Consider the following 27,912-nt stretch of genomic DNA (forward strand, 5'->3'; position numbering starts at 1 on the left):
AAAAGGGACAGTCCTTGAGATTTCTATATCAGTGGTTGCACATGTTGCAGGTTTGGATGGATTTATAAAAGACAGTAACGTGACAGCATCAGTAATCGTCCTACTGTGAGTTTAGAAAGCCTAAATTTCCTGTCCTATACATAGAGTTTCTGCTGCACAGGATTTGTGTTGCCTGTACCAGTTACAGCAGGTTTTTAATCTGAACAGTATAAAAAGGGACAAAGACAAAATGTTAATGCTGGTTAGTCTGCTTTAAAGGAATAGTTGGAGGAAATACTCTTATTTGCTTTCTTGCCGAGGGTTAGACAAGACGACAGACACCAAAATTACTTGTACACACAGAATCAATGTTTTCCTCCATTATACTGGTCTTTGGTAAAATCTATTAACTGGTGAATGAGGGCGTCTCTGTGTGCACCAGGAAGTCCTGTCACCTCCCATCCTGCTGGGGGCCTACTGCTGGACGAGGCAGAGAAAAACAAAGACATGGAGAAAAGACCAGCGACGCAGCTGTCGCAGAATGAATGGGAAGAAAATTAAAGAAAGATGTAGATTAACAGATTAGATTTAGCCACAATTTCAAATTCAAATCACAAAAAGCTTTTCTAGCAACATCCACCCACTGAGGAATCAATGCTGACCACAAGTGTAATCAAACTGGATGTAAGAAAAGGAAATAAAAGAAGAAGAAAAAGAAATGCCACGGTGCCAGAAGCATCATCTGAAACTGAATACGCTAATTAGACAGTAAATACACAACAGGTTATTAAGAATTGCTCAAACAGTTAGGATACACTGTGAATGCTGACATCAAATCGCACCAATGCAGCCTGAAAACACTGTGTGTCTCTTAAAACCAGTGACAAGGACAGATGAGAGTGAGCTACAGTGATGAGAAAAAAAGCAGGTTGGAGCAGACCAGGACGACCGTGTGAAAACCTGAAACTTTCAACACTATCACCACAATCTCTCTCTCTCAATCTCTCTCTCTCTTTTCTTCTAGCCACTTTCCCTTTGCCTCTCTCACACAGTCACTCAGTTCCTTGTTCGTCCCCTGAAAACTGAAAGGAGACGAGATGTCAACAAGGAAGAGATGACACAGGAAGGACAGCTGAATATGAGTCAATAGATAATTAACTTGGGGGGGGGGCAGTCTGCTGTAATTACATGTTAGAGGAGCTTTGCACTGGAGCTGTGAAACTGTGAGCAACGTCTCCAGGTAACAGGCGACAAAACAGCCCCTTCTTTGTTTCTATTTCACCTGCAGGTTTGCCTATAATGACAAATAGTTGTTTAATAGTTGTTTGGGAAATATGCTTTTACAGTTTCTTGCTGAGACTTAGATGAGAACACTGATACTGCTCACGTCTGTTCGGTAAATGTGAAGCTACAGCCAACAGCTGCTTAGCTTAACTTAGCTTCACGACTTCCCTCAGGCAATTTTGACCAGATACAAAGAAGAAAACTGTCTGAATATATGGATTTGTCACATTTTATTAATGCAGTTAACTGTTCAGTGAGATGTCATTTAAATTGGTTCATTTTTAATTTTGCTGATACTATGGGATATGTTAGCTTTGGCATTTTTTCTGTGCAAAAGTAACTTTTTTCCCCTGATGATAAATGACATATTCATACAAGTGTTTTTAAAACATAATAAATGTATAAAAAAGGACAAACACAGACAAACAAACATTTTTTTTTTTTTTTTTTTTTTTTTAACAAAAAAAAAAGTTACGTTTGGTTTAGTTATCATGAGGAGCACGACTCAGCCTGTGTATAGGATCTTCTGTAGCTCTGGGGAGCTTTCTAAAGACTGAGATTATGTAGTCTTCAAACCCGGTGTGTTTTAGGAAGACTACAAAGTTTGAGCAAAGTGGGGCTTTGAGGTTTGAAAGTGGGCATTTAGCTGGCAGGGTGCTCAAGTCTAATGAAAGATGGTGCCAAGTTGCATTCAGTGCTGCTCTAAACTAATTCTTAACAAAGTGCTTCAAGGATGATGCATTTTTGTAGGCCAGCCCTGAAGTTAGCATAACCCCGGTTTCTTCGATTTTTACACTGACTTTTGGATTACTGCAGAAAATACAGTTTATGTTACTTACACGTTTTGTTCAGCAGGATAATCTTCATAAATGAACACCAATGTATGATTTTTGAAGACCAAATACAATCACCAGAAGTAAAAAGCTAATGTTAGGCTATAAAAATGAACTACACCAGGGTCACATGACTTCAACGTCACCACTGCTAAGCTTCCAACTTGTAGTTTGATTTAGCTCTGACATCTCAAACTAAACCTTTCCTGGTAGGAAGTTAGTGATGGTTTGCAAAAGCACAATGAGGCTGTAAAGGTGGACTGGTGATCAATTTTCACGTTTGTCCCTGACAACGTCTTTAGTCTCACTTAGACACTGGTTACCTTTTTTAAGACACGTAAAAGCTTGAAGAAATCACGACTGGATAATTTACTGATGTATTTTATGTGGTAGAATAAAACATGAAAATGTCTTGAGCTCATGTTAACCACAGACCTTATTCCAACCATCTAAACAAAACACATAACCCCAGTCAGCTAAAATGCTGACTAACTATCAGGTTTTGGGGCTTATTCCCACAGCACACATCCAGGGATGGTGGGACTTCTCAGTGCGGCAGCTCCACTTCAGTCCGTTCTAACATAAAGAACCTCAGCTGTGTTGGAGAAGAATGAGAACGAATGTGACGTTTTTGAGCCTTAATACAAACTAAAGCATAAGGGTGCAAATTATTTTCATAACTGATTTATGTGATCCATCTATATTTAATAAATTTGATCTATGAACTGTCAAATGTCACTTGTTAACTGACAAACCACTGTTGCATTTTTACATCCACACTGCACTGTTTTATCATTTTGGACCAATCAGGCGCTCCTGCAGCCTTTGTGGCTGATGTAATTGTGACGTCTCCGTTTCAAAGCAGTTGAAAAAAAAAAAACCGGAGTGGATGGGGGGATGTTAACGGCAGGCAGGTTACTGAGGACCTGCGTGCGCTGACACAAAGAATGACAGAAGCTGCTTTAGACGCATCATGCAGTCAGCGTTGAGCGCATTAAGCTTAAACAAAGACAGCCTATTATATTAAGCTCTGTGTGTGAGCTTGGAAGTCGGTGTGGGTGGGTGTACGGTCGTGTGTGTGTGTCTGTCCGAGGCCAAATGTGATATGTGTGTGTACGTGACAGCAAGAGATGGTCCTGATCCTACAATTTGATGACTCACCCTCCAATGTGCGTCAATGCAGTATTTCCCGTATTTCAATCATGCAAAGGCTGAAGCTACACTGCAACTCACATCAGCAGAGCCTCTCCTGGGGCACCACTGGTGTTATGTCCATTTGCATGTACTGTTCCAGGTGCAGGTATTTCCAAATTTAAAACAAATCAAAAGGTCATCTGAGGGCACCAGATGACATCATCCACTAATCTGCGCTGTGATCTTTGGGCCTTTTTAGATAAGAGCTCGACCGACACAGGACCTTTGAGGCTGATCCTGATGTCAGTGTTTGAGAGATTAGAAACATATGATCGTGATACTCATTTTTACATAAACACCTAACACAAAAAAATGGATAAGGCTCCTTTGTGGTTGATTAGTGAAAATTGGTGACCATGATACATTCTGAATGGGACATTTCACAGACAAAAATCAAATTGTAGGGCTTTGTGATAGAAAAAAACGTTATCACAATATTTTTCTTTCATATCCGTTGATGTTGACATTTATCAATATACATTATGTCACTAATTCTGCTGAACTTGAGACTCCCTTAAGTTTGAAATAATCTATTAAAAGACCCCAGATATCAGTACATAAATAGATATAGGTAGATACTGTATATACTCTATCGTCCTCAGGGGGAAGTTTGACTGATTTAACGGAAAACCTCAAAGAATCCACACAAAGTAATAATAACCATAAAAATAAAATAAATATATCAATAATTACTCCACCTGAGGTTTTGTCTTGCAGGACAGCCTCTGTAACCTCTGCTTATTTTAGGCTGTTTAAAATTCTGAGGGTCTAGATTTGGGGCCAGATTCATAAATGACGCATACACACAAAAACAATGCGTACACCATTTCACGCACATGCATTGGCATTTATGAACACAAACTGTGATGTGAGAATGTCGCGCAGTCTTTCGGCCATGCGTACACATGGTTTTCCAGAGCAAGATAAAGCCCTCCTCCTGATGCCTTCTGACCATTTTTTTTTTTTAACTTCTCCACGTCCCTTTGCTCTGAACTCATGGAATTACCTTTTGCCGTTCTGTAGCCTACCTATTTTTGTGCCCGTTTGTGATCCCAGATCTAAGACCACCAAATAACACATTATCCCCAACAAGAGCTTCCATATCACTATCAGGGAAGTTGTGCTTCTGTTATTTGTCTTTACTGTGCCACGCCTGATGACACACAGACAGTGTTTTTATATGCAAACTGGTGGACTAAGGGAGTGTCTTCAACCATTTATGGCTAATTGTGGGAGTGGAAACGAGGCTCAAGCACACATGTCCAGTTTCTCAATGTGTGAGATTTATAAAGCAGAATGTTGTACATATGGCTTTATAAATCTGATGAAAATAATGTGTATGCATATTTCTGGTTTCGTGCAAACACGTAGTTTTAGTCATGAATCTACACAGAGTTCTATGCATCTGGCCCCTGCTCTGTTTTAAAAGTCCCTTGAGATAACTTCTGTTGTGATTTGGGGCTATGTAAATAAAAATGGACTTGATCTAATTTCCAACGCTGAGCTCTGTATCGCCTGCCCGATGGTAACGGCTCATACTGAGAATACAGAATACGGGATTTATCTCTTCTCTTCTCATTTGATATTTTAATCAAAATGTGGTGACTGTTGCTGCCGTCAGTCAAACCATTCCCACACAGTTATGATGAGTTTTTAAGAGTTTTACAATCATAATAAATAATAACTAAAATATTTGTCATCAATATGTAATGCTAGTGAAAAAAACATGAGGTTTTAAATCAGGTAATCAGGAGCTTTAAGTGCCTGATCTATGTGTTCAGAGTCTATGATGGATGAGGATGATCCATTTAATACATAAAAATCAAAAGAGGTCGCTTATTTGAAAGTATGATTTATTCATACGGGAGCTCTTAGTAAAGAATAGGTGAGGAGTCAAATAATGGTCTTTGATCAAACCAATTTCACCTCCTCTTTTTATTATTTACCTTTGAGGTCATGGAAATTAAACTCCTCTCAGCCGACTTGAAACAAAGCGAAATAATTCATGTTTGTTCAAGCAAAAAGGAAAGCACACTCGTATCCTTCTCTTTGGACTTCAACCAGTTTTTTTTTGTCTTAAAGCTAAAATTCATTATAACTGTTCATTAACATATCCAACCTTTATTCTTTTGTATGGTGAAGTATTGTGAAACATTAACACACACATCTATGTAGTTGGAGAGTTTATACTCTGCTATTTAAATTTGCCAACTGTTGATCCCCTTGTGAGATCATACCTGTATTGGCTGACAATGGAAATAAAGGCCACAATATTTTGTATCCATCCATCCATCTTCTGCCACTTATTCAGGTCGGGTCATGGTGGCACAAGGTCAAGTAAAACATCGCTCTCCCCAGCAACGTTTTCCAGCTCCTCCTGGGGTATCCTGAGATGTTCCCAAATGAGATATATATAATCTCTCCAGCATGTTCTGCGTCTACCTGGAGGCCCCTACTAGTTGGATGTGCCTGGGAGACCTCCAATGAAAGACGCCCAGGAAGCATCCTACCCAGATTCCCAGACGACTGGCTCCTTTCAACGCAAGAGAGCAGCAGCTCTTAGTCAGAGCTGTCAGAGCTCCTCACCCGATCTCTAAGGCTGAGCCAGCCTACAGAGGGAACTCATTGCAGCCTCCTGTATCTGCAGTCTCATTCTTTTGGCCACTAACCAAAGCTCACGACCACAGGTAAGGCTCGGAAAGAAGATCGACGTGTACTACGACAGTCCACTTCACAGGTGACGCTCCACCGATCCGCCCACCAGTCTCCCGCTGTGTCCTACCCTCACAAGACCCCGAGATACTTCAACTCCTTCACTTTGGGCAGACACTTCATATTCAGCCAATAGCAGTTCAATCAGCAACTCAACAACACGATACTAGATGGTCTTTGACGATCTTTGCTGTGGTTTTAGAACAGAAGAGACAACAGTGGTTACAGCTACCCCGTGAAATCTCTGACCACCAGTAGAGCTATGGAGCAATGATTTTACAAGTGGGTCCTCATTTTGTTTGTATTGTGCACATGCGCGAGGACGCACAGACACGTAAACAAAACTCCGCAGGGCACCTCTGAGGTTCTCCCTTCTGTCTCCGCCCACTCTTTCCTTTGGTTTCTTCCTCTCCTCCCACATTCTGAAAGTACCGTCGTGTCCTCAGGGCGGCACAAGCACAGGCGACGATCAACACTTTCTAAAACAGCAGGAAACAGGAAGCAGCGAGGACTCATCCTGTGCAATCACCGGAGAGGGGAAACATTTCAGCTGCTGCGGGTGTGATTTGATTGTTTTTGAGGCTCCTTTACAGCTTCCATATGTAGAATGGTTTTTAGTTTAGCTATGATAGTTCTCTATGGATGACAGTGTTGCGGTATCTGTCTGCCCACCACTTTGGTCCAGACCGAAATATAATACTAATAGCTATTGGATAGATTGTCATTAATCTTTTTTTTTTACTGACATTCATTGTGCCAGATGATGAATCTCAATGACTTTGGTGATTCTCTAACCTTTCATTTATAACCATCACTAAACACCTGTTTTGTTTTTTTTAATTTGCAAAAAATGAGGGAATCTCTGTGAAAACAGATGCAATCTATTATCATATCACTGTACATAATAATCCAGGAGATCTGCTGATTTTCAACTCATATAACAGTCGAAAGGAAGCTAACATGATTGTTGGTTTTATAACGGTCTTCAGAGAAAAGAGAGGAAGGGTTACATCACAGAGGGGCCACGTATGCCATGTACGCCGTCTTGTAATGACTAAACTGACCACAAGAGGAGACGTGTCAGGATCTGATTCATCCATCCATCAACTATACTGCTCATCCTTTGAGGGTCATGGGGGCCTGGAGGTAATCACAGATGACAATGAGCATGAGGTGGGGTACAACCTAGACAGCTCACCAGTCTATCTCAGGGCTGACATATAGAGAGAAACAACTACTGGCTCTCACATTCACACCTATGGGCAATTTAGAGTTGGAAATTAACCTGCATGTCTTTGGACTGTGGAGGGAAACAGGAGGAAACCCACGCAGGCACAGAGAGAACATGGAAACTCCCCACAGGAAGGCCCCAGCCGGCTGAGAGCCTTCTGCTGTGAGGCAACAGTGGTAACTGCACCAATGTGCTGCCCTGAGGCACAACAATTAATCAATCATCACCTCATCATAGGTTTTATATGCTTATGTGCTTCCTAATAAATATTCGAACCAAAACTTGAGACTTTACAAGCTGCTGAATCAGTCAAACTCAGCACAAACACCAGACTGAAATACAAAAAGGAAAAGTTAGAAGGAGGAAATGGTCTGTTTAATGAATCCAGAGGAAAGTGTTTTACTTCAGCTGTTGAATGAAAAAAAAATAAAAATCTATATAGTTCAATAATTCCACTTATTGAAGGAAGTTTGTAACCTTGTTATGGGTTCTCTATGGCAGCCATCACTCGGCTATGATCGTAAAAGGCTCTGTCAACCACCGCTTTGGTTGTGGTGTTTTACAGGATTGCCTCCATCATAATATTACACTGCATCAAGGCGGTGAAACCGAAGCTGTGGTGAGCTGTTACAGAGCCATTACTGCTCTGTGTGCACTTCAGACAAACATGGCATTACGCCTGCAGAGAGACCACTGAACCTGAAAATTACAAGAAACTTCCACCTTCCGTCACGCCCATCTCATCAGTCTGCAAATCCTCCTGCAGTTAATTTGTGATGAAATGAACTTGTTAGGGAATCCATTTCCCATAACCAGTCTAATCTACATCTACTGCAGTTAATACCATTTACCAGAACCCAGAGATTTGTTTTTATAGGTGCAGAAAATAATGTGAAAAAAACTTTTCTTCAATTTGTTTTTTTTTTAGGAAAAAGCAAAACCTTCATTTAAAATCCAACATGAGTGACACATGCATTTACCATTACTTCCCTGAGGATTTGGACAGATAAAAAAAATTCTAGCTGTTTTTGGAATATGTGACGTCGTCTGCGTCTGGCCAGTTGGACTTTTTTCAGACACTTTTTATTTGAAATTTGGACTACTGCTCAAATGTGAGAACAGTAAAATACTTGGTCTGTTTGCGTCAGTGAATAAACAAAATGGACCCATTGTATACCTTGTTTATTAGGCTACTCTTTCAATATTTCCAAATGCAAAATATAAAAAACTAGCGATCACGGCAGTAAACTGTTTTTAACACATCAGCCATTAAAATTCATGCGAGGAAACATATTGGATTTGATACCACAGACGGAATATCTGGTGATAAAGTTAAAGATGTTTGCTGACATTGTAAAATGCAACAGCCTCGCAGTAACATTAGCTTTTTGCTCAAGGCAGCACAAGTACCGCAAATAAATAAAACAATGCTAACTTTGTAATAGGAGAACACAGAGTTTGCACAAAGAAACAGAGAAACGATGAGTGACAAAAGGATATGGTCCCGTCATTTTTAATTCAATGGTGCACAGCAGAGCTTCCCATCAGGCACTGGACGACACAGCTGACTGCTTACAGATGACAATGGCTGCTTTCTTCTCTTCAGTTTTGTGTTGGCTGAAAATGAGACAAGATACTAATGTTCCTAACTGGACCCCAAATGGGCAGATTAGCACCACTGCCAATAATGTCTACCGAAATCCAACAAAAACAACTGATCCACAAGGATCCATGTGTCATTTTGTCAAGAGCTACTGCAAAACCTGCCTCATTCAATTTCACGATGCCTCTCATTTCCTTTTCCCCACAGTGGCTGTGGGTTGTGAAGTCCATGCCTTTTCCCTATACGGACTCTTGTCAAACCAGAGTGACCTGTTACATTCTCACTGTGCTGCTGGGGGTCACTGACTGACTGTAAGTAATGGACCAAGAGACAAACAGCAATTTAACCAGCAACTGTTCCTCAAATATCCAAATATTATCTTCACAACCCCACAGTCAAGTTAAAATCTGTTCCACACTCACAGGGAAAACAAAAACTTTTCATATTTCAACATTTGACATTTGTGTGACTTGTGAAACCTCTCGTTCATACTGTGGACTGACTGACCGCCTCCCGCGATGCCCTAACACCAGCAAGTGTTTCACCACTCCAACACAAACCATGTAGTTAATGCATCTTCTTCAGCCACTGTCAAGTGACCACTGCGATGTCCACACAGGAGATTCAACGTGGCAGACAGCGAGGGCAGTACCATACAGTTAAAGTACAGCACAGAAGCTTTATGGAGTTTATTCGGCCATCATCAATGAAAACTTCATCATCAATCCTGTTCAAGCATCTAAGAAATTTCCTGTTATTTCATCCCCATAATTATATTATACATTTAATAAATTGTTGTACTTAATAAGAAATTAAAACATATCACTGAGTAAAATGAAAGTCATCAACGTCATTTTTATTAAGAATGACCAATCGGGCAAAGACAAATTCCCAGGATCCAGGTGAATGTGGTCCTGTCTCACTAAGGTTTAGATGGACGGGAGAGTTTCTCACCACAAGACTGACAGATACTGAGAGTGAAACAGCAGAGCAGGGTTTGTCTGATGAGCAGAGAGAGGCAGACAGCTAAAGAAACACTGGCCAAGACAGACAGGCAAAAAAAAAAAAAAAAAAAAAAAAAACCTCAGAGGAATTTTTAGGAAAACAGTCCTGCATTAAAACGACACAAGTGGTCCCACTGAAGTGAGTGAGGGAGGTGAGTGCAGCTTTCTCTCAAGAGATTAGGACACAGTCTGGATTTCAGCCACAAGTTATGATTTGTCACTTCCTGTGGGTGAAGACTTCCTGCCAGTAACCGTATCCCCACCAAAACATTAAATTCAAAAACTGCAAACCAACTCAAGTCGAGAGGATGAGGTCGTTTTTGTGATGTAAATAAATAAGATGGGTTTAACTTCAAAACTGTTTTTGTGAAACTCAAATACAAAACTGACTTTCTCCAGAGGGCCACACAAGAATGAGCTGAAAATGGCTTTTCCTTTAAACATCACATTACATATTATTTTACTCTAAACAGAGATAATAAAAAGCGTAGAACTCCATCAAGGTGCTTCTGTTTACTTGATTCAAGATGGCGGCGCGTGAGAGTGCAGCAGCTCTTTGCTCTCTGGTATTGGTGCATTTCCCAGTTTTGTTGTATGGAGAGCTTACAATAATAATAATAATAATAAAGGCTTTCTACTCTCACTTCAGTGCAGGCTGTTTGTTCGATACTGAATCTGCTGCTACAGTTGTTCTGATTTTGATACTAGTATCAGAAACGCCTCCGATATTACCTAAAATACTGGATCGGGAATTGGTGAGTATGTGCCGATCTGATACCACGTAATGTATTGATAAACTTTAAAGTTTCACACTCAGATAAAACTGCACTTTTCCTGGAAATCAATTCTTCTTCTCTGCTCTAAATCAGTAGCCTACACAGGAAGTTGTGCTGGGCAGCCACTGTCAGCTCCTGTTATACAGCAGCAAAGAAGAATTGATTTCTGGTAACTAGCGCAACATTGGCCACTAATAGGTGGACTGTGGTCCGGGGTCAGACCCAGATGCTGTCCTATCCAGAGCCACAGCTATAACCTATAAATTATTCAGAATGAGTACATTTTGACAGAGTGTCTCTGTTTAAAGCGACGCAGAGTTTCTAGTCTAGTCACTGGTCACATGATGCTACTCAGCCAATCATTGCGACTCAGTGAGTGAAATCCACAGAAACAGTGAGACAAGAGGCAGGCTTAGAGGTGAGAGAGGCTCAGCACATGACAGCTGCAGTAGGAGGCTCCACCAGTTTGGAATTCTCCCTCCATATGTTGTCACATATGAAAAGACCTGGTTACCATAAGCTAATTATCTAAACAGCCTTTCTGCAGGAATGATTCTGCCCCAGGTTTTAGATCAGTGTAAGTGGTTGATTGCTGTAAACATGTTCACTATAAGAGGTTTCTACTGTAACTAAAGAGAATATTTATCCATGTGTTCATGTTTTACAATGAGCCATGCAGCACAACAACCACAGCAATCATATCACATCCATACACTGTCAGTATACAGCTGATACATCTATAACATTTTTTAACGCGTTAGTATCGGATCAGTACTCAGTATCGGCCGATACACAAGTTCAGGTATCAGAATCAGTATCTGGAAGGAGGAAAAGGTATCAGAACATCTCTGTCTGCCACTCACATAAGGAGGACAGCAAACAAATACAGCAATCTCCACACAACCCCAACACAAACAGTGAAACCTGATCTTGTGTGTGTCCTGTCCTGACTTGTGCAGGACCATCACCCAGTTCAGAGCTACTTTACTACATGTAGATAAGTTTACACGGTGCTGGCAGAGCAGTACGTCTTTCCCACAGTGTAACACAACACCTCTGTAGGTATTAAACCTCAGGGCTGAGAGTGAGGAGGTTTGCTCCAAAACGAGACGCCACATTGATAAATGTGTAGGGAACTCCTGCACCATGCAGTTAACTGTCAATCTCTCAACTTGTGCATTTGACAACTTGTTGCGCTGCCTAGACTAGGCATGATGATACAGAATATTTTAACTAAGTTACTCTATATTGAGATTGATATAAAGTGCATTTCGATATAGTAATTTTTTTTGGATTGAAAAGCTGTTTATGGATAAAATATTCACACACAACATAAATCGAGAAGCTTCATCATGATGCTAAAGTGATAAAAAGATCCAGTATTGCCATAAGCAGTACTGTACATACAAGCAGAGATATTACAGACAGATAAAACAGTATTAAGTGCAGAACAAATTGTCTGAGCAAATCTACATTGCTTCATGCAAATATATCTTCACATCGCCCAACTTAGTAGTTTGCTAAAGTAGTCGTTTCTATTCCTAGAAGCAGCTACTTCTAGCAGGTAGATGAACCAGGGTAGGTTCATATATAATATTACTACCATGTAGTTCAACGTCATTTGGCAAAGGTAGATCAATATATTTCTACCACTTACTGCAATCATGGCTCGTAAAGATAAAACTATTGCCATGGTAACTTTCCAGAGTTGTAAAATCCTGTCACTTTTATAAACTGCTTCTGATAAGCCACCAAAGCCATAGATCAACTCCTCAAACTGACTTTCATTGATCATATTTGACGTCTCTCCAGTAGCTAAAACAACACAGCCCCACTAACACAGCCTTGTTAATTTCATGCAGAGCTCTTGTCTGTTTGAACATACACTAAGATGTTCGGCATATTTTTAATTAAGAAAGAAAGATCTGGCTTAAAACTGTAATTTCTAGAAGAGAGACGCCACAGCTAATGTGCTTGCTTCTACTTAAAGAAAACACCTACGTGCATTAGGATTTCTGCAGAAAATTTATTGTAAATTTATGTAACATAAAGTAGATGAGAAATCTTACTAAGTGTGAGGGATTAAGAGAGAAAAACCACTGCTGAACACCAGGTTAATTTCTTAACTTCACACACACTTTCACTGAGACTGTTCTCTCACTGCATAATGAGTCCAAATGTTGGTCCAAAGAGAAGAAACAAACACTCTTCAGGCTGCAGCATCATATATCAGTGAGAGACTTGCCTGGTGATAAATATGGCTGGGAGAGGAGAGTGGAAATCTGATTATTGAGCAGCTGCATGGAAACACCTCCTGTGATTTCCTGCTTTCGTCTGGTTTCTCCCAGTAACCTATTTTCTGTCTGCTTGTGAAGGTAAGCTGATGTTACTCGTGCTAACACAAAGAGATAATTTTGATAAGATCTTAAATGAGAAAGATCACTTTCTCTACATTGCTGAGACAAGAAGTCACAGGAAAAAAAATAAACGCCAACAGTGTCACTGAGGACTGATAATGCTGCTGAAGCCCATTTTCATGGCAAAACAAACATTTATTTACATAATCACTTTACAATACCGGTTTTGCAAAGTGATGTTCCTTCACACGCATTTCCCTAAGTGTAACCTCAACTGATGTGGTGAGGAGCCATTCCAGTCATATTTCAGTGTGTGTGGAGTGTGCTATCGTTCATAATCTCTCTCTCTCTCTCTCTCTCTCTCTCATTATGACTGCTTTATTGTCTACAGCCAGCGCTCACAGGGGACTATTACAGCAGATCATATTGCACAACAACGTATAAGACCTTCAACACAAGCTCCATCTCCCCACTACACAGCTGTAAAAGGCACAGTGATAAAACCCGTGGTGAGCCTTTAAAGTGGGTAAACAGCACAGTGGACATTTAGAAAAACAAGCACTGACAACAGAGCAGACAAATATGAGTGTGATGCTTCGCAGATTGCTGTGATGCCAAAAGGCCTCATCTGAATTTCTGCAGTGTCATGTAGACAATATCATCTGGTGCACGAGAAGTCTGGGATCTGATACGTTTTTTTTTTTTTTATTACATTACTGCTCAGACAGTTCACGAGGAAATGCTGAACTCACCTCTGTAGCTGACCGGAACAAAAATGTCAACACGACACAGAGGGCCCTAAGAATCATGTAGTGGTGCATGTTTTCATTTATTATTCAAATTCAGCTGCTGTTTCAGTCCAGCAGGTAAGGACAAGACAACGCCACTGAAGCAGATGGCACAAAAATACTCCACTGAGATGCCTGTGAGGGTGTTTATCTGACACTCATGATGCCTGAAACACAAGTATTATGGGTAAAAAGCGGAGCTAGACCAATAAATCGTCGAGCGCAGATATCAGTTAGGTGTTTATATATTTTTTTTTAAATTACTATCAGCTTACACATTTACACCAATATCACTTTTTGTCTAAATGGTCTTCCTTCAGACAGTCAGGATCAGCACCAGCCAAAAATATTGAACCAGACTCAACTTTTGCTGCGCAGTCGGTGATGGTGCTGTGTTGGCAAAACCAAATGAATCCAAGTGCACGTTCCTTTGCGAACACCATCTCATCTCTTGTTGCAGGGTTTCAGCTGTGATCATTTTCCACAGTTGTAAAATCCTGTCTGTGAGTGTTACAAACCTTTGTGCAGTGTTTTGACATCTGATAAGGCTTTAAATACTTTAATCTATTCCAGCGGACTTCCTTTATACTATTTCACTGTCTCAGCAGTACTTTGAACTACACACCCCCATGCAGGGCTGTGTGTGTGAATCCCTGCTTAGTCCTCTGCTGGCAGCACTGGAGCTCCGTCCACACTAACTGTAAGCAGGTTTGTAGCGCAGTGACTCTGAAGTCAGTTCAATCCGGAAAAGTGACAAAACTAATTATAAAGAAAACAGTTGATTTTTGAGTGGGCTCTCGATGTATACTCATTTCCCACAATGCAATGCTCAAAGAGAACAGGGGAGCTGCTTTGGAGAGAGTAGCTAGATACAAGTAAAGTAAATGTGGATGGTGGTGAACATTGTTATGTCCTTTATAAACAACCATTCTGGTCTACATAAGCTATTGGCAGCGGTCAGAATCTCGCCCTCTTTCATGGATTTCTACTTGTAAGATTTTTAAATGCAGCTGGAAACTGATATATCTGGTGAGAAGTCCTTGCTCTTCATGTCAGCAGGACTCCTACCAAACACAGTGCTTACGGTTTTAAATGGTTAAAATCATGTCTGTTACCAAACTCGGCTTTAAAGTCTAAATTTGGCAAGTTATTCATGTGAATAAGCAGAATAGAGCCCTGAAATACAAAATGGACAGAGGCCATTTAGTCTTATTCCTCTGAATTGACACTCTGCTGGAATTCAATAATCACTGTTATAAGAGGCATCCTCACTTGAAGAGGCCCCTTGCTAGCCCCCAAATACCTGTGAACAGGCTAACACATGCACAAATATACATGCGGGTGTTCAACCAAGACATAGTTCAAGCTGAGTGAGTCTGTTAAACTCAGACCACACCTGATAAGACCTCAGACATGTAAATCTGTCTATTTTTAATCTGTGTGTAAGTTAGAGGAAAGAGCGGGCACCTCAACCTTTCAGAGCCAGCCACATAGTGACCGAAACTGTCTGATACCCAGTCACAATCCACACTGGAATTTTTTTTTTTTTAAAACCAGAAACACACAAACAACCTAACTCACAGACACCCTTTACCCACCACATCAGCTGATGTTTTTGTGTTTTAACCAATAACAGGCCTCAAGCAGGGCTTAAAAACAAGTGCTTTTCCTCCACCTCTGCTCTGCTGTGTGGTTAGTGCATGAAGGCACGCACACACACACACACACACACACCTATAATGAGCTGCAGATAGATACTGGCAACATCCTCCAGCTCTTCAGCGCCCACAGAAGCTCATCTTCCAGCACTTCATTAACTCCCAACGAGGGCTCCGTGTTGAGAGGAAGCCTTTTCAAGTCTCTGAATGAAAGCTTCTTTTTTCCACACACACAGCATCGAATCAGAGTTGTGTGAAGAGGTAATTAGATGGCGCACACACACACACACACACACACACACACACACACACACACACACACACACACACACACACACACACACAGTCCTTCTGTTGCTGGCTGGTGTCCCCTTGCTTGCTTGTTTGCCCCCACCTCCTGAGGAAATGACTGTCAGCTCCCGCCAGGAAAACACAATCGGTAAAGGAAAAGGAAGAGTGTGGGAATCGGTGAACTTGAACGCCACTGATAAGTTGGGAAAAGAAACCCATTGACAGTAATCCCGTTTTCCACTTTGACGACCACAATATTCATTGACATGATATAAACCAAGTTTGCAACTTATGATGTGGACTAATTCCTCCATAAATCTCTGACACCTGGCTTATGATGAAAATGAATTTGAAAGTAAGCTGCCGTGTGGCGTTCACGGACTCAACAATGTCAGTTTGTTGTTTGGGAGCGTTTCAACGCGCATCACTCACCTTGTTTCCACCAACTCCACGGCTGAAGGACGCGGTCGCCCCGAAGACAACGCGTCCAGAAAAAGCAGAACTTCAACTTTGAGCAGAGTTTTAGTTGAGTCCGTTTAGTTGGTTCCACCGCTGCTCAGGACCTGACAGTGCTGAGGCTCACTATCAGACAGAGAGTCAAGCAGCGTAAATACTCTCTCTCTCTCTCTCTCTCTCTCTCTCTCTCTCTCTCTCTCTCTCTCTCTCTGTTTCTGAATGGGCGTGACTGGTTCCACGGTGACGTCACCTGAGAGGTCTTTACCGTAACGGACGCCACAATGAGACCTGAAAACCACGCAGTATACCGTAATCAAACAAAACAAAACAAAACAAAACAAAACAAAACAAAACAAAACAAAACAAAACAAAACAAAACAAAACAAAACAAAACAAAACAAAACAAAACAAAACAAAACAAAACAAAACAAAACAAAACAAAACAAAACAAAACAAAACAAAACAAAACAAATAATAATAAAAAAGGAATAATAAAAATAAAAATACTGAAATGTATTCCATACATTAAATTTTTTTATGTATTCCACACATATTAAAAAATAAATATGGAAGTCCTATAATTAAATAAATGTAATGACATTTTACTTTACACACACCTGTAGCTATACACTGAGTACAATGAACAATAATTTCTCATAGAAGATGATAATAACAAAAAAAAAATCATGTGGAAGAATATGCCTTGATATGCGTTTACAAAATTGTCAAGAATAAATAATAATTTAAAAAAAATATACACATGACTGGAATGGACTAAAAGAAATAACCTGGGAAATAAACTAGTTTACTACAAAATGACATGGCTCACATTAAGCACCTCCTCACTCTCAGCAGTGGGAGACATAACTACTGTTTATGGTTGAAATGGATGGGGACTGGCTTTCTTTTCACAAAGTTCTGTATAATGTAGATTTTTGCTGGATTCACACTGAATACGTTTTATGGTCATCATGTGAAATGTGATGCAGATGAAACTCAATGCCCAGCTCCCGTATTAGCAGCTGAAGAAATGCAGCTGTATAATGTGCATTTACTAGAATTCCCATTTTAACTGGTCTCTTGTCTCCCCACCACGGACTACTGATCCCTTTTACACAACCCACGAGGGAAAAACAAAGAGAGCAGAGCATATTGTGACATTGCCAGTATGTTCAAATGTGACAATTTCTGAGGCTGAGATGACCATGATTTTAAAGAGAAGTGACTTATTCATTAGATTAGCATTGAAACAGAGGAGGATCAGATAAGGTTAAATTCCAAAAAGCAGAATTTCTTAAGTATAAAACTGGTCTGAAAACGAAGAGAACTCCAAAGAGACCATGTCATCTGTGTCCAGGCTGCTGGTATCTGTCAGAAAAAAGGAAAATATGTGTCAAAGGAAAATTTTTAAATGATTCAAAAATACTAAACAGTATGCCAAACACTGGAAAACTTCAGAGGAGCAGTAGTCGTAAGGTAAAACTAACCAGTGAATACCTACAGTATGTAACATATAACTGACAGTTTAATCTTATTTCAGCATCTCGTGCATAATCACATTTTTTTCTTCATATTTCAGCCTAACATGAGTTTCAGTGTTGCAATGATCTTTTGCCATTAATTGGCTGCATCATTATTTGCAGTGTTTTATCTGGAAATAATTTGTGCAAATAAGAAAGATCAATCAATCAATAAAAATACTTTATTGATCCCCAGGGGGAAATTAGCTTACGTTAAAGTTGCTCCACAAGAATAGAAGTGTAACGGCAAGAATAGAGAATAACTTAAGAGGTAAAGAATAAAGAAAAGGTATATAGGCAATTGCCCAGATTTAAAAATTGCACTTGTATTATATTTTTGCACTCATTTGAATTATTGCACACAAGAAAGATGGCATCTGCTATAGTAGTGGCCCCTGCTGAGATGAAAACCTAACTTGTCTGTACCAGTGTGCTAATAAAAATGATCATTTGATCAGATTACTTGCTCCTGACTGTCTTGTCATACGCCAAATGTTGAGCTTGAGATCAATATAGTTCATCACTGCTCGGCTTCATGACACCGTCTGTGTGCTTATGTCTACGTGCTGCTTCACCACTGTGCATTAATGATGGTCTTGGATCCTCTGCAGTATTGAGAACATGACAGTTGAACAGCTGCGTACCGCACACGATGATAAGGATTCTCTCGGCCTTTTAAACCCAGATCAGTGCAGAACATGTCGATACAGTCTGACCTGTCTACTGCTAAAACACAGTCCACGTAAAAGGAAAGTGTTTAACATCTATCCTCCACGCATTAGCACAGTTACTGCTTCCTGCTTGGTAGACAAACTCCACATTAACGTACAGGTCAGATTAAGAACTTGTCCATTAGTATGACTGGACATTTTCAAACCAAATCAACAGAAACAGTCAGATTTACCACAAAGTGAAGACTTTAGTTGTGTGATTGATAACAGCAATCATTTTATTTCTGTTTTAGATATCATCATCATTCTTATCATATCATTATCATTTTTAGACATAAATTTGCATCTTTGGGATATCCCGTATTTGAAGCTGGAGTACATGTCTAGACCAAGTCATGTCTTTGTCTCCAAGGCAGTTATTATTGGAAAATACTGGACACTCAAACTATACAGCAGGAGTCAAGAGTTTATCAGTGACCTTCTTATGGCATTAGGGTCAAAGGCTTGAGAGATGTGACTGTCTGAAATTCACTCCAGCAGACCCCTCTACTTGACCCCAACGAGAGCTAAATAACAACAAATTGTAAAATGTCAAGATCAAGACACAGCCAGCCAAAGGATCCCCACTGATGAATTATTACACCATTACTGAACCCTTCATGGTCCCGGGGCCAAGCAAAGCCATTTAATCTGCACTCAACATTAAAAATGAACGAGCCCTACTGAGAAAAATCAACCAGTTTCCATCTGTTCCCTACAAGTGCTTAGGTCCTCAGATGGATTGTTATGATAGGACACTAATGCTGTTATTGTTCCTCTATGGCACCAGAGGTTTTAGATGATAAAGACACAATGGAAGCCTTTTCAAATGTATTTAAAGGGGCAATCCACCAGTTTTACACAGTTCACTGATCATGATGAATGCTACTCCGCCCATGACAACATTTGTATAATGTCTTATCTCTTGGAGGTTGGAAACCAGAGGCAGCCATGATTAGAGCTGATCCGATTCTCTAAATTATAGAGAATAAGAGCTTCAACACTTCCTATCTTATTTTCTTTAGCATAGCAAACAAGGGAATTAATGCCGTCCAAAAATTCCTTGATGCAGCAACATTTACAATGATGCACCATTGTAGTTTTACCATGACAGACCAACGTAAATGTAGAAACAACAGGGAACCTGTTTGCTAAATGCTAAACTTGTATGATGCTGACCTCCAAATCTGTAATATTTTTCTTTTCTTTCAAGTCTATTTTGGAGCCATCTTGAAGACCAAACATATCATCTGTCTCATCATCAAAACAATCGACTATATACATAAATGTTGTTTCAAAACCTCACCCACTGGACTAAAAAAATAATTTTCTCTGCTTAACAAATGTTTAAAAAATGTCAAAAAACTCTATATTGCCTACTTATGTCTGAATATAAGTTATTCTACCCCCCTGCTCAATTGCTTATTTTTATCCAGTTTTTATTATAATGGCTCAACTCTTTCTACTTGCACATTTGTCGTTAACTTATTTCAACATTTCAATCCTGTTTGTTTTGTTTTTGAAATTAGAATAGGAGGATTTATTGTTCACGTGTTGCAAATAAAGTTGGTTTAAAAAAAAAAAGGCTTAAGTGCAGTCAGATTCTCTCTCCACAGTGCGGCTGTCTTTTCCTAAGTCCTTATGAATTCTCCTTCACATCTTTCCTTGACCCCATGATGTTTTCCATGAGGAGGGTGGAGGAGAAGTAGTTAGGAAGGAGATTATTTTGACTTTTCAACTGCAGCCTAGATTTTTTTTTAAGAATTTGAAAGACATTGGTATGTACAAGTCAGTGAGGGTGTGACAAAAGGTGCTATTGAAATGCATTATGGGAAGTGCAGGATCTAATGTTTTTGGAGCTTCCTCTATAGTAGGGACTAAAAGTCAGGATACCTCCGCCTCTGCTGCCTCGCTTCTGACCATTTCAAAAATGTGTCTCAAGTCCCACCAAAGGGCAATAGTGAATCACTGCAGTGGCTCTTTAAGACAACAACTCACACCACAACATATTGTGAATGAAAACAAGGCTCAGGTTTATAACAATGTAATATGATAATCACAAACAAAATATCAGAACAGTGTAAAATAGGTATACAGAAGGGATCATCAGACTGACTCAGTCAATCAAAGGAAACAAATTTATTGCATACACAATGTTTGAAATTTACTTTTGAGTCGTCCATCCAGGGCTGGTAAACTGGGAACCTTTTGCCTTTTAAAAATGAATCTGCATTTTTCCACACAGTCACCTTCACCGTCTTCAGTGCTATTTTCATGTATAAAATCTAAGATCTGCTAACTGACCGAAACACTGGATCAAGTTTGTAATTCATCATGTAGTGCAACAGAACGCAATAAAATTAACAAACTGCAATGTTACTTACTTACAAAGTTACCAGTCAACATGTTGGGTGAACTTTACATTTGTCTGACCAACATTTGGCACTTGCAAGGTGCTAATTTCAGACCCTGCCTGCATACAGTATATATACACACGCAGACATACACACCTGCATGCACTCAGGCACACAAGGTGTATGACGTCTGTGTTGGGGAACATTACTTCCTTTTCTTGTCATCTCTTCTATAGGCCTACATAAAAATCTAATCAGGGTCATATTTTTAAAATCTGGACAAACAAATGGACATTGCTCTACATCAGCAGCAATTTTTACAGCCAAGGAGCAGGAGGACAGACAGGGCTGCAGCCAGTTACTATTTAAAACCTCTAAAATAAGGACTCGAGGACCTCTCGCTTACGCTTGTGTGAATTATACATGGTGAACATTTGGGCAACACAATGTAAAAAGGCCATGTAGCTCAGAATTATCATATTTTTATGTAAGACTTTCAAACAGTGCTGCATAATTAATGAAGTGTCTGCTCTTATGTTGTAGTACTGATTCCAGTACAATTATTCAATGCAGAAAAATCTGATAATTTCATGTATTTGCAAAAGGACACTCCAGCTGCTACTGCAGGTAACATCCTGTATTACCCATCTACATTGCGTCTCAAAGTTCCCTGTGTATAATTAGCTTTATTCTACCCTATTAGCCTATTAACATAGCTCCATTCACAGTCCGATTTAGCTCAGTGTCTATTTTACAAACTGGAATTGACTCTGGAGTCAGTCTATAGTCAGAAAGGAAAATGGATGGGTTATCTTCCAACTAGGCCTACTGACAGCATAGAATAGACATACATATCGAGAGAAATTTATATATTAGCTTAGTATATATAATATACAAACAGCATACATAGTCTCTGTGACAGTAGTGAACAGGATGAAGTGAGACAGAAAGATAGACACGGTTTGAACCTTTAGTCTCTGTAGGGTCCCCAGTGTGTGTGTTACACTGCTTTCACAACAAAACAATGACCTGTGGTTGCCGTCTGTGTGCCTGGTCCTCCAATCTGCTCTGTTCTGCTCTGCTCTGCTGCGGGTCTGACACTGCTCAGCTTTGGTGTGACTGGACAAACACAGGTCGCTATCATAACTGCGGGACAGAGCACTTTATATGGGATAGTATAGTAACCGAACAACTAAAAGAAATCCTGTGGTTTTACCAGATCACGCCGTCTGTCAGTGCAATCGCAACATTGCACTTTTAATGACGCTGCAATGCAACAACCCTGTTTAGTGTCGGGTACAGAACTACAGCTGCAAACCCGGATCTTGTGTGAACAGTGCCAAACGTGTGCTGAATATGGAGAAGTATTCTGGTTTGTGACAGTCAAACACAGGTTGAACCTGAGTCCTGTGTTATACACAGGGTGTGGAAAGCCATGTGTGATTGAGAATGTGAGTGTGTGTTTATACATCTTGGTGTGTACAGGGGAAGACTGATGAAAAACAGAACATGTGTGCTCCTGAAAGAGAGAGAGAGGGAGAGAGAAAATCAGACACCCCTTTGATAAATAAAGCTAAAACAAAAAAAAGGTAAAGCTCCTGTCACACCCCCCACCCACCATGATGTGTCACATTGTTCTGCTGTACTGTATGCCAGTCTTGGAGGCGATGTTGGACCAGGGCAGCAGAGAGCGCAGCAGGGACTGGGCCTGTCGGTACAACCTCTGTGGGATGGAGCAGGGGCTCAGGCTGGCCAGGGTTGAACCAATGTGCTGGATGTAGTCAGTGGGACAAAGAGTTAAGGAAAGTAACACATTTAAATTTGGTTTATCTAGCTGCCACGTCTGTGTGATTGAGCCTGGCGTCTCCTCTAATCAAGAAGTTTTAGGTTCTACTCATCAGAGCAAGTAAAGTTTTGGTGTAAGAGATAAACACAAATGCAAACTGGCCTCTAAACAACAGCAGATAAATGACTTCTTTCCCTGCCTCCACAAAAGGATATAATATTGTCCAGGGTGGATGACCCCCATTGATGTAGAGCACATATGTGAATCCATCTTTGAGGACTCCGCGTATGGAGTAGTAGTAGGGAAGGTAGTGGTGCTGCCTGAAGTCCCTGTTCTCATAAAAGTGGATGGCAGTGTTGTTGGTGGTGAGGACGTGTAGGTAGATCGCCTTACAGTGGTCCTGGGCTGTCGTAGAGATGTGCTCCTTCAAACTGTCCAGCAGTAGGGAGCCTGAATGGTTAGAATGAGAGAGAGAGAGCTTAATCAGTGAGAGGGTGGACGAGCCCTGCAGTGCACTGGGTCATGGGTGAAATGTTTCCTCATCTCTTTGCATCAGTACAGAGACAGGGGTGAAAGATGAGGGAGAGGAAAAAAAAGGATACACAAAGAAAGAGGGGGCGAGTTTTCTGAGCAGCTGCAAATAAAAATGTGTGTCAGGTTAGGAGACATAGCGTGCAGCCACTTCCTGTTATTAAATATTCATGACAGGCTGGCAGAGTTTCAAAAGACAATACTACCGGTACATACAGGCGATCATTTTACATTATGAGCTATTATCTACAGCTCTGCACCAATCTTTAACTACTTGTGTTCAGTCTGACCAATTAATGCAAACACCAAACTCCTCCTTTAACAGTAATAACTAATATTAACTGTTGATCTTAAATGAAAGGATGTTACTTATGTTCTGACACAAATAGCAGGTGTTATTCAATGTAACTTTTTACCTTATGAGAAAAATAATACAAGATAAGATAGGGATGTAAATGTGAGGACGTAATGTCTCTCTGTCTGCGACCCCCCTTCAACTCACAGTTTAAAAACCTCTGGGTTAGGGTGAAGGATGAGGTTTAGCATGTCATGGTTACAGTTAAGTAGGACAATGTAATGAATATAAGTCAGTGTGATGTCCTCTGACGTGACAATTGTGTGTGTCTGTGTGTGGGGACAGAGAGCTGTACCTATGCCATGTTTCCTGAACTCTTTGACCACTCCCAGGCTGAGGATGTAGGCTACCTGTGTGTCCACAGGGAAACTGGAGGCCAGGATGTCTCCATCCTAACAAACACACACAGATGCACACACACACACACACACACAAAGACAGAGAGAAAATTATATATTAAGACCCACAATTCCCAATCAACGTAAAATAAACCATTTCACCTTGGAATAAAAACTACTTTCAGAATTGAATTAAAAAAATCACTTGAAAGAATCTCTCAGCCTGGTACTTTGGTGTCTCTGAACATGCTCTGTTTTCTCCCTCTGCGTCCGGCCCATTACACTGTCTTCATCTTTGCCTAGACAAATTACCCACAGGGGAGGCAGACTCTAAAATGCAAATACTGATCCAAAGGGAAATTATGCTTTGACACCAGATGCTCCATCATCTGAGTCCACCGCTTAGAAAAACTACAGCCCAAAGTTAAAGGAGCAGACCTCTGATACCAGTCCGGTGGAATGTTTCATGGCCGTACACTCAGTCAAGGGCATCTGGTTTGTCTAATTAGCAGACTAAAAACAGACTCTACTATGTCCACATATGACATTTCCAAATGGCAGCTGAATGACGGCTGATAAACTGCACTAACAACTCACTGAGTGACACCGTCTCTACAGAGAGAGAAAAAAAAGGAATTCAGACAAAACGACATTCTTGTATTTTGTTTGAGTGACTGTAACAGGCCTCAACTTCACACCTCTTTGTGCACTTTGGTCCGGCCTTTGATCTCAGCCACAATCATTCCCACGATACCTCCTCTGAAGGTGGCAGCGAGGGAGAAGAACTTCTTGTTGGAGGTGATGTCCTGATACCATGAGTCTGGGTACCTGAGTCAAAGGTCAGACAGATTAACATTCAGGCATGGCAGGGTATAGGGATCCTGAAATAAGTTAGCAAAAGAAGAAGAAGAATGGTATGGTAAGAAGTACTTGAGGTATTAGCTCTGCTTTAGTCTCTTTAGAATATGTTAGTGAATATAAATAGCATAATAATAATAATCAGTAGGTATTTATATTGATGAAAATGCCCTACAATTTATGTACAAATTGAATTTGAAAGGGTACAAATTAAATTCCCAAGCTCAATAATGGATTCAGATTTGATCCGTAACAGGTGATGTCATTAACACATGGAATATGATTCTTACTCGATTGGGAACCAATCACCACAGAGCAGCTTGACACTCTCTATGTCATCGTGGCAGAGGAAGCGGAGCTGGACTTCACTGAGAGCTGTGGGAGGCACCACGTCACTCATTCACACCTGCAAGGATCAATGGAGAGCACAGGAAGGTTTTGGTGAGTCACAGAGTCAGTAACAAATATCAGCCTAGACAAACGGTGACAAGACTTTGACCAGTACGCATAAATGACTCAAAAAACAAAATTTGCGTTTTCATAAAATGAAAACTTTTAAGTGCTTTGTATTATCACATACAACTGAAGTTAACCCAAGTTTAAAACCAGTACAGTTTAATACAGATTTAACAAATATAATGAAAGTTGTGAATTGTTAAAAGATAAAATAAATAAAGTAAAACAAAAGGAAATTAAAAGTAGAAATGATTAGTTCCACTTAACCATTAACAATCATGGTTAAGTGCGATAAGAAGTGTTAGCGCAGCAATAAGTGCTAGTGACGATTCTTTAAGTGTGGATTTGCTATGTAGTGCTAGGAGAGAAGGTGCTCTCTGAAGAGCTGGGTCTTCAGGAGTCTTTTAAAGGTAGAGAGGGACACCCCTTCTCTGGTAGGAAGTGGTAGTGCGTTCCACCAACAGGGGACAACGTGATTATTTATTATTATTATTATTATTTTGTCCAATTAATTATTTGTTTGGTTCATAAGAATAACAATCAATCATCAAAACAGTTGCCAAATAACTTTCTGTGGATTGACTTATTATCTCAGCTCTAAATATTTATCTCATTTGTTAAAAATCAACTGGTTTTAGCCTCTCAGTTATTAATACTGACTGTTTGTTGTGGTCCTCTATGACAGTAAACTGGACATCTTTGGGGTTTGGACTGTTGGTCAGCCACCTTGTGTTCCAGGAGACTGCCTTAATCTTTATTGATAACTATATTGACAACTAGTAGGGCCCCAATTTATGGTTATCTTTAATTTCAATTAACCTTCCACCTATTTTTATTTGAATAACTTAATTATTGGTACTATAAAACAGCAGAAAACTTCAGTAAAAAAATCACTACAATGTCAGACAAGGTAAAATCAGGGAGTTCTCACATTATAGTACCTGGAAGTATCAACTCTTGGACAAAAGAGAAAAATGACCCAAATAAATGAATCACTTCTAGCATTTCATTTTCTCTATTATCATTACAGCTCTATGTGTCAGCGGACAGGATCCAGACTCAAACACAGACATTATCTTGAACACAACGACTCTGAGTAAAGGGTGTCACATGCTAACAAGTTGACGATTCAAAACAAGTTTCCGCTAACACTTCTGCTGACAACATAACATATTTCTACAAACACAACATGACTTATAACTTCCTGTGTCTCATAATGCAGACTGTGACTGACATGTATGCTCGTCTCACCAGTAAAAGATGTTGTCCAACCTTTGCTGCCAATTATATCAGCAACACTTCTGTTCTTTCAGCAGGTTTGTCCACATTTTAGCACAACACAATGCTAACAAACACAGTCACAAGACAACAGGCGGAAACACAGCGACCTGCTTCAGCAGCTCTTTCAAGTATTACAGCTGCCTGCTAAAGAGCTACATGCTAACATTTGCTAACGCTAGCTAACGACATATTGCTAAGCTAACGCACCTTGTTTCAACACTCGCACCGGAGGAAAGTCGAGGAGAATTATATTCCCTGGGTATCAGCGGACACAGTCACTACTCCGGATACAGCATGATAAAATCCCCCGACTCTCAAGGCCGTTTCATTACTGTGCCAATGCAACACAGACTGCTAAGCTAGCCAGAGCTGCCTCTGCCTTGATAACAGCTGGATGTTTTCTTCCTGTTTGTGGCCGCTACACAGAATGACGTCACTCTGAAGCGTTTTCTTCTACTGATTACCGGCTTGGTATCAAACATACTATTGGTTTACCGCCATCTACTGGGCAGAAATGTGCACTACAGACTACAAGAACCACCTAAAATTAGTGCTAAACTGGGTTGGGAGTGTTCATCAAGCTGTCTTTACCACGCTCCAGTGAAAATATATAATTATAAATGAAACAAATTAATACGAAAAAAAAACCCAAAAACGTTAAATAAAATTAGGTAATATGGTTAAAGAAATAAAAGTTGAAGATTTTGATTGTCTTAAAGTAATTTCGAAAATAAATGATCTAAGATCAAACATAGCACCTTTATTTGATACTGTATTCCAAACCACACAAATTGGAGGACTGAAATAACTTCTTATCATGAATACTGACAAATTACCCATATCATTATCCATGTACGACAAACAAACATTATGTATAGTCATAAATTTTCACACTATACTCTGAAAAATTTGATATTGTACCAGAATAGATTCTTATTTAATGAAGCTTTATTAGGTAAGAATTCCACACCAAACATAGTTTCCAACCTTAAAAATCAGACTAAAGCATTTTGCTAAGAATCTGTGTTTCTCACAAAACATATAATCATGCCCCAATCTAAACAGTGGCAACTGGCCCCAAATATCAATTAAGTGGATTTTATTCCTGAACTACTAACTATTTTATAAGAAACTCTCTCATTGAAACATTATTTCCTAAAACAAAAATGGCATCTTACACAGATTTGATAAAAGAAATTCAATTAACAGACTTAGAACAATGTATCTATCCCTATTCCCCAGCAAAACGAAAGAAAGAAATGAACAACATTTATACATATAAAGAATTGCTTAGACTATGCTCACTCGCACTTTATGAAATTCTGCAGTTGTTCCGGTTGTACAAAGGAAAATGCCAGTTTAGGGGGGTTTGCCAAATTTCATTATCCTACTTGTACCAGTGCAAATGTATGTTGATGCTTGTGCGCTTGTTCTTCATTTGCAATGCTTTGCAATGTTCTCCAGTGCTGCCTAGACACTTTTAACGCTAAGCGTGTGTTATTGTCGCATTGAATGAAGACTTGCAATTCAATTCAGTGCACCAAAGCTTCAGCTTGT

At 40.0% G+C, this 27,912-nt stretch overlaps 2 protein-coding genes across 5 annotated transcripts in view; both read right to left on the reverse strand.

Annotated features, from left to right (window-relative positions):
* The window catches only part of carhsp1 (calcium regulated heat stable protein 1), a 30,279-nt gene extending 13,918 nt beyond the window's left edge, over window positions 1-16,361 (reverse strand). The window contains exon 1 of one of the 2 annotated variants that reach the window (XM_071474665.1): window positions 16,143-16,361. The gene's annotated coding sequence lies outside the window, so the exon portion shown is untranslated. The remainder of the gene's footprint in view (window positions 1-16,142) is intronic. The other variant, XM_071474667.1, reaches the window with a different exon arrangement.
* A 317-nt stretch (window positions 16,362-16,678) lies between these two features.
* Window positions 16,679-26,759, reverse strand: naa60 (N-alpha-acetyltransferase 60, NatF catalytic subunit). 3 transcript variants are annotated; one of them, XR_011689753.1, is made up of 8 exons: window positions 26,563-26,759; window positions 24,909-25,024; window positions 24,459-24,588; window positions 23,718-23,814; window positions 22,752-22,986; window positions 22,369-22,534; window positions 17,163-17,534; window positions 16,679-17,104 (listed from the first exon to the last, which is right to left on the reverse strand). XR_011689753.1 is itself a non-coding variant. In XM_071474668.1 (7 exons), the coding sequence occupies exons 2-6, from the start codon at window positions 25,016-25,018 to the stop codon at window positions 22,378-22,380; spliced, it is 729 nt and encodes a 242-aa protein (XP_071330769.1). In that variant the 5' UTR covers window positions 25,019-25,024; window positions 26,563-26,758; the 3' UTR covers window positions 20,404-22,269; window positions 22,369-22,377. The 3 variants fall into 3 exon arrangements, 2 of the variants coding, with proteins under 2 accessions (XP_071330769.1, XP_071330770.1); XM_071474668.1 differs by lacking the exons at window positions 16,679-17,104; window positions 17,163-17,534 and adding an exon at window positions 20,404-22,269 and having other exon boundaries at window positions 26,563-26,758; XM_071474669.1 differs by lacking the exons at window positions 16,679-17,104; window positions 17,163-17,534; window positions 26,563-26,759 and adding exons at window positions 22,130-22,269; window positions 26,326-26,356.
* Between the last annotated feature and the right edge of the window lie 1,153 nt (window positions 26,760-27,912).

This window comes from Trachinotus anak, unplaced genomic scaffold (assembly GCF_046630095.1).
Source record: "Trachinotus anak isolate AG129_WGS33_773 ecotype Australia unplaced genomic scaffold, CSIRO_AGI_Tana_v1 ptg000003l, whole genome shotgun sequence".
NCBI lineage: Eukaryota > Metazoa > Chordata > Actinopteri > Carangiformes > Carangidae > Trachinotus > Trachinotus anak.

Excerpts from the sequence above, each read along its gene's own strand:
- naa60 (XM_071474668.1), bottom strand. The coding sequence starts at position 25,018 with ATGAGTGACGTGGTGCCTCCCACAGCTCTCAGTGAAGTCCAGCTCCGC. Across the intron at positions 23,815-24,458 it reads GGACCAAAGTGCACAAAGAG|GATGGAGACATCCTGGCCTC; the intron begins GTGTGAAGTTGA and ends TGTGTTTGTTAG. Across the intron at positions 22,987-23,717 it reads GTTCAGGAAACATGGCATAG|GCTCCCTACTGCTGGACAGT; the intron begins GTACAGCTCTCT and ends CTAACCATTCAG.